The sequence below is a fragment of the Diaporthe batatas genome, assembly GCF_019321695.1.
Source record: "Diaporthe batatas strain CRI 302-4 chromosome Unknown Contig00003, whole genome shotgun sequence".
NCBI lineage: Eukaryota > Fungi > Ascomycota > Sordariomycetes > Diaporthales > Diaporthaceae > Diaporthe > Diaporthe batatas.
This window is the reverse complement of record NW_025408550.1, coordinates 3,220,994-3,228,472: the sequence shown is the minus strand read 5'-3', so window position 1 is coordinate 3,228,472 and position 7,479 is coordinate 3,220,994. Positions and strand designations below refer to the sequence as shown.

The window sequence follows — 7,479 nt, the reverse complement described above, 5'->3', positions numbered from 1 at the left end:
TGATGCTGGAGTGATGCTGGAAGCGAGTAGGCGTCATCTTTGTTTTCGTGATACGCGATCAACTGGACGCCAGAGTGGTGGATCTTGTTAATTTGGAAGTTATATTACTACAATTTCGCAGTTAAGAATGATACAGTCCGACAGCCTGCGTTTTAAACGCTAGGTCTTGAGCGTTTACCACCGTATGAAGGCGCCATGTATGTCCTCGGACATATGCGGAATAGAAGCGAAACCAGTTACTTTGTATATTGATACAAAGTGCTAGTTTCAGAAGGCTCAAACTGACCACGGCATTTTGCATTGCACTTCATGTGGCTTGGAAAGATCGTTATAATAAAGAGAACGGATATTCGCACAGGAATAAACGGCTAGTACACAGATACAAATGCCCACCTAGGCTGCAGCTAATTAGAGGGCTCTATTCAACCTCCCCTAACTATACATACTACCTACATAAAGTGCTTTTTACCCCCCCCCCTATATAAACCTATTAATTCTCCTTCACTATTAAGAAGCCTTATATCAAGGCTTATAGGACTAACTATAGAGGACTTTACTAGTGATAAGAAGGAGATTTAAGAAGAGATTTAAGTATTTAAATATTTATTAAAGTGCCTTACTTAGTTAGGTAGGTGATAAGAAGGAAAGAAGTAGTAAACTATTAAATTAAAAGTAATAATAACTTAAAGAGGATTAAAAATTAAGGGCTGATAAGGATATATGTAGTTAATGAGTGTAAATTTCTATTTTGTATAGCAAGTGGGTGGTGTAAATTAAGGTCGGTATACTGGGGGGTATTTGTACCTGTGTACTAGCTGTTTTTTCCTGTGTGAATATCCGTTCTTATGATAAATTATCTTGAAGCCTTAGAAGCTAAGCTACTGGCAGAGGAGAAACATCTAACCATATTAGGTTTGTGCTCTGGTAGATCGCTAATTGCTTGCTCTCTACCCCCAAACCTGGAATGAATCTCTTAAAACATGATATACCACAACAGTATACTCCTTTGCTATCTCGAGCTACATCACCGAAGTCGACATCTCATAGCCAGTAGCATTCACTGTCGAATCAAGCAAGTTCTGGCTGTACGGTTATGTCATTGCTGGGTGAGACCACCAAGCCCCTGAATTCTTCCAAACTAAGCAAATTATATCATATTCAAATGGGTGACGCTGATATAATTGAGGTGGCTATCTTTGCTCCTCGTGAGTTGGGTCGTCTACAGAGCGAGCTGCCATTCACTTTAGTGTGGGGCACCCGCTGTAGGGCTGTTAACTGATGTGGGCCTGTGGCACCTCCTGTCTCCCCAAGCTTGCAGGGCTGCAGGCCCAGGCCCGCTAACCCGCAGCTGCCAACCCTTAGCCGCAATACTTGGGACCTCAATCTTCTCAGCTCGGCACTGCACAGGCCTCTGGAATTTGAGCTACGGTTTGTGGACCTGAACCAGCTAAAACATCACAGCCGCCGTGGAAATCTCACCTCGCCTTGCTCAAGTGATCTCTGAAAGACTCAGAATGCGCACACGCAAAGCCAACAAGTCAAAACGATTCAGCTTCACCGAAACCTATGGCATTGAGTCGGACGACGACTCGGACAGGCCCGCTGAGGTCGAAGACGCTGACGAGGACGATGATGTCGACTTTGACGTGACTCAAGATGTCGAAGGCGGGCAAGGTGCCAGCGACGACGATGAGGATGACGACGACGAACAAGACGCAGAGGTCGAGGATGAGGAGCCACTGGGAGGGGGGGATGAGCTTGGGGCAGTCGACGGGGATGGCATTGTTCTCGTTGAATCTGAGGACGACGGCGTCGTCGGCACCCCCAGAAAGCGCCACACCAGAGTTCCAAGAGGGAGGGGCAGGTGGAGGAAGAACCTCCCAAAGCGCACAACGGTCCATGCTGTGCCTCCGTACCCAACCGACCTGCGGAAAACTCGGGTCTACGACGGACCTCTGAAGCGATGGACCCGCAGCCACCAGCTCCTCGCCATGCTCTACGGTCCCGACCAGGCACGCCTCGCTGTCGCGAGAGGCATGTTCAAGAAATGGTTCTCGAGTCAGGTGCTGCCCGGCAAGACTCACTCTGGGAGAGGCGGCGTCATGTCAAGTCCCTGGCTGGCAGAGGACTATGAGGTGAAGCAGAGACAGTGGGCCAGGGCGTGGCAGGAGCGGTGTCGTGCTGCCAAGCAAATCCAACGCTCGCACAAAATCCGACCCGAGCACATCGACATGTTCAGGCCGCCCCCAGAAAGCTTGGTGTGTTTTCTGGGCCCCTTCAACAACCAGACCCAAGCGCGGTCAAGCTACGGGTATGGCCAACCTCTATTGGAGACTGGACAGCCACAAGCCGCGATCGATCCAGAACTACAACAAGAAGCCACGCCGGCTAGAGGGTGGCTGTTGGATACTGGCGGCCTGCCGCTGGGGATAGGCTGGGCACCTATCACGGGACGTCAGGAGCAGTATCTGGCAGTCTGCACTATTCCACCTTCAGACCAGGAGATCAAATTGTCGCGTTCACCTGAAGGAGAGTTGGGGGAGGAGAATAAGGGCAGCGTCCAAATATGGTCGATCCCATGCCACAAAGCTGACGGTAGCCACGCCCGCTTGGCACACCATTTCTGGTTCGACTGGGGCCGGCCGAAGCGGTTACAGTGGTGTCCCATCCCTTCGCCTGACGACTCCACCATCGGACTACTTGCCGTCCTGTGTGGCGATGGTCAAGTAAGGGTCCTCGAAGTTCCCAAGCCGAATTCTGATCAGACAATCTACGGTGAGTACAAACGCTGCCAGGTGAACCATACTCAAAAAAGGAGGCCGGACAGCAGCCCGCTCTAATTTCATTTTTCTGATGACACTTCCCAGAATGGATCACGAGCCCCGTTGCCACCATTGGCTTCACGGACGAGTACATGGTCCATGCAACGTCCCTCGCCTGGGTCAACACTAATCGCATTTGCCTGGGCCACACTGATGGTTCAATCAGTCTCTGGTCTATCTGTCCCCGTCACATGCTGATGCGGAAATCCGTTCACATAAGCTACATTCTCGACATCGCCAGCGGCTTTCCTTCATACCCTTATCATATCTCTTCCACGCCGGTAGGTGGTTGTCCGACCGTGACGGATCTCAACCTCCCAAGTGCAGAGACAACCTACATCCCTATGGTCGGCACCGTCAACTTCCAGCACAACCTCGTGGACTGGAACGACCACCTGCAAGGCTTCTTCGGCATGCATCCAGCGCCGATCCCACACAACACCATCATCGGCTGGGGGCACATACGCTACTATACCCAGAGCCGCACGCTCATGACGACGCCCAACCCGCCCATGTGCCTCGCCTCGGGGAGGACGCATCCCTTCACCCTAGTCGGCTGCGCAGACGGCAGCCTATGGGCCATCAATCCCCTGCGGATCCTTCTCAAGGACCGCGGGGACCCCATCTACAAGCTCAAGATCTTGCAGCACGAGTTCCGGCCCCCAGCCAAGCTCGGCGGCGTCGTGCCACAGCAGCAGCAGTCGGGCGGAGAGGTTGTCCGCGGCGCGGCTCGGATCCTGCAGGGCTTTCTGCCCGAGATGAACAGCAACCCTCGCGCCGAGTATGTGAGGGAGCAGAACAAGAAGAGGAACGAGGCGAACCGGAGGAAGTCCAAGGGCAAGGGCAAGAAGAAGGCACTTGAGGAGGACACCGATGATGAGGATGACCTGCTGACGAAGGGGGAGGGCAAGGCTCTGTCGAAGCTGCTGGACGAGACCAGGGCGGTTGTCCACGACGCAAGGACGAGAATTGTGGTGGCGGCGTGGAATCCCAATGTTGAATATGGCTGGTGGGCGGCGGCCGCGATGGGTTCTGGGCTAGTCAAGATCATGGACCTTGGGATTGGAGAATGATTAATCAAAGGTCATCAGGTTGTGCTTGTGACGGGGTTCTGTAAATCCAGTGACACAGGCTATAGACCTTTCCATAGAACCAAGATACCCAAGACGATGCAAGGAGTTTGTGCGTCTATGCTGTCTAACTGACCAACGAATAACACTCTAACATCTCGCCCCGAACGGTCCGTGATGGTAATCAAACGCCTTTGTCATCCCGTAGAGATGCGCCGCAGCAGCTAGGACGATGAGGACATGGAAGATCTGGTGGGAGGAGCCCCAAATATCAAACGTCTTGGGCCAGCTCCGCTCCGGCCATCGCATGGCGTAAATGAAAGCTCCCGAGATGTATAGGAAGCCCTGCAGCAAGACCCACGCAAGCCCCATGCGCTCGTTGAGGTCTTTATATCCGTATATCTTCAGACCATGGATAACGGGGACCACGCCGGAGGCACCCAAGCCCACAAACATCATGGCGCGGTATGGCCGCCACTCTGGCGTCCGGAAGTGCTCGAACCATGAGACCGTAAGACAACCCAGGCCGAGTGCCCATATCTGAGATGAACGTCAGCATAGAGGAAGTGCACCCCAATATGGATGGGAATGTTGAGGCGGTGCTCCATAGAAGCATGGTGGGGACATGTATCGTCCCACCACGGCAGTAAATATGGCTAGGACTCACCAGAGCAAGATAGATCTCCAACAGCCTGGGCAAGCAGTAGAAGCCGTAATACATTGCGGGCATGTAGCTCCCCATGATCAGACACACAATGCCCGTGTAGTCGAGCTTGTTGCCCCACTTGGCCACCTCCGGGGAGTGGTTGCAGAGGGCGTGGTAGGTCGCGCTCATGCCCAGACACATGAATGCGCCGGCGAAGAAGCAGCCAAAGACCAGCCAGTCCTCCCATTTCGCGGTTGCATAACGCGGTGCGATGACAGCCTCGTAGAAGGAGTAGGCTATGGCGCCCAGGGCCGAGAAGATTATAGCGCCCAGGAGATGAGTCCACACGTTGACGGTTTCGTCTGCTTGCTTGTGAGTGACCTTGTGACGGATTCCGGTGCTCAAGACCAGATATCAGGTGTGTGTGAAAGGCGCGACGGGATGATATGCGTACTGTGGATGGAGAATATGCTGCCGAAGGAGAGGCGGTAGCTGTTGCTGGTGGGCCGGTAGCCGGTGTGGATGAAGGCATTGTCCTTGCGCCAGTCAGGAAGCTCATCCCAAGCCCAGAGCAGCGTGTCTTCTATCTTGCCCTCCACACTCTTTGCGGCGTTCACGAGGGAATTGGAGGTTTGGCTGTCATCGGCGCCCAGGGAATCCCGCCGCCGCCGGCGCACGTTGGCTTCCCCGGTGTTGGCCGTCATCTCGGTGGGTGAGTGCAAGCAAGTATACGTTCCGAAGAGATTGTACGCTTCTCTGAACAGGACCTGAGGCTGGACTCCGCCGTCTTACATATCAAAATGCAGGCCTGAGTGGTGCCATGTGGTCTCACTTTTGATGTTTTTTTGTTGATTGTTGGGACTTGCACATGCCGGGTTCATTGGACTTCGTCATGCCTTCCCGAGGTCAACAACTCGAAATGACGGACGGTTCATGCTGCCGAGGTGGGTAGCAGACGCGTGTATTGGTTGGCACTGTGCGTACCCTGCCAGCAGCAAGCCCCAGGTACGCTGGACCAAACGCTATTTTGCAACAAAACCCCAAATCCACACATTCAAGCCCTTCCACAATACCTACACTTACCCACATAGAGTACTTTTTATACCCCCCCTTTAACTTAACTTCTTTTAACTATTAATATTAATAATTTTTTAACTATTAATATTAAATATTAGAATTTATTATTAAAATTTATTAATAAAAGTATTTATTTATTTATTTATTTATTTATTTATTTATTTATTTATTTATTTATTTTTTTTATTTATTTATTTCTTTATTTTTATTTCTTTATTTCTTTATTTCTTTATTTCTTTATTTCTTTATTTCTTTATTTTTATTTTTATTTCTTTATTTCTTTATTTTTATTTCTTTATTTCTTTATTCTTTATTTCTTTATTTCTTTATTTCTTTATTTCTTTATTTCTTTATTTCTTTATTTCTTTATTTCTTTATTTCTTTATTTCTTTATTTTTTTATTCTTTATTTCTTTATTTCTTTATTTCTTTATTTCTTTATTTCTTTATTTCTTTATTTCTTTATTTCTTTATTTCTTTATTTCTTTATTTCTTTATTTCTTTATTTCTTTATTTCTTTATTTTTTTTTTATTTCTCTTTTTCTTTATTTCTTTATTTCTTTATTTCTTTATATATTTTTTATTTTTAAAATATAATTATTAAAACCTTAAATTAAATAAATAAATTAAAATTAAATATATTTTTAATATTAATATTAAATAATAAAAATAAATATAATAATTATATATATTATTATTAAAATTATATAAAAGTTAAAATTAAAATTAAAGTTAAATTATTTTTTATTATTTTAAATTAATTATAAAATAAATTTTAATATATAATTTTTATATAATATATATTTATATAATTAATATTTATTTTAAATATAAAATTAAAAATATAATTATAATTTTATAATTAATTTTTATTTAATTAATTTTTTATTATAATTTAATTTAATTTTTAATTTAATTTAATTTTTTAAATTATATTATAAAAAGAATAAAATAAATAATTATTTTTAATATATTAATTTAAATTAAAATAATATTACTTTTTATATAAAAGAAAGGTTTAAAAGAATTATAAAAAAGTTTAAATTTTAAAAATATAAATAAATAAATTATATTAAATAATTAAATAATAAATAGTTAATAAAGCCTTTAATTACCTATATATATATATTTATAAATTATATAAAAACTTTTATTTTTATAAAATTTAAATTTAAAATATTTATAAATTTTAATATATTTTAAATTAAATTTATATTTTTAATTTTTATATTAATTATTTTAAATATTAATAATTTTATTTAAAATAAAATTTATTTTTATATAATTATAAATTTAATTATTTATAATTATTAAAATTATATTTAATTTAAAATATAATAAATTAAATAATTATTTTAAATAAATTTATTTAATAAATATTAATTTATAAAATAAAATAAAAAAGTTTAAAAATAATAAATATTATAAAAGAAAATAAAATAAAATATTTATTTTAATATATTAATTTAAATTAAAATAATATTATTTTTATATAAAAAAGTTTAAAAATTATAAAAAAGTTTAATTTTAAAAAATAAATAAATAAATTATATTAAATAATTAAATAATAAATAATTAATAAAACTTTTAATTATTTATATATATATATTTATAATAAATTTATTTTATTTATTTTAATTAATTTATATTTATTTAAATTATATAATAATTTTATATATAATATTTAATAATATTAAAATTAATTTATAATTTATAATAATTTTAAATATTAATAAATTAATAATATTAATTTAAAAATAATTAAATATAATTTGATATATTAATATAAAAATATTTTTAATAATAAATAATATTATAAATAATTATAATTTTTAAATATAAAATTAAAAGATTTATAATTTTAA

General features: G+C 41.2%; 2 protein-coding genes across 2 annotated transcripts; one reads left to right on the top strand and one right to left on the bottom strand.

The window, feature by feature from the left end:
- Positions 1-1,385: 1,385 nt before the first annotated feature.
- Positions 1,386-3,895, top strand: KVR01_002123 (uncharacterized protein; the record flags this gene model as incomplete). The annotated part of the gene is made up of 2 exons (XM_044790193.1): positions 1,386-2,775; positions 2,868-3,895. The coding sequence occupies exons 1-2, from the start codon at positions 1,515-1,517 to the stop codon at positions 3,893-3,895; spliced, it is 2,289 nt and encodes a 762-aa protein (XP_044647138.1). The 5' UTR covers positions 1,386-1,514.
- A 147-nt stretch (positions 3,896-4,042) lies between these two features.
- KVR01_003179 (uncharacterized protein) lies at positions 4,043-5,242 on the bottom strand (the record flags this gene model as incomplete). The annotated part of the gene is made up of 3 exons (XM_044784532.1): positions 4,043-4,432; positions 4,560-4,900; positions 4,993-5,242. 3 exons carry the CDS (start codon positions 5,240-5,242, stop codon positions 4,043-4,045), a joined length of 981 nt encoding a protein of 326 aa, XP_044648194.1.
- Positions 5,243-7,479: the final 2,237 nt, after the last annotated feature.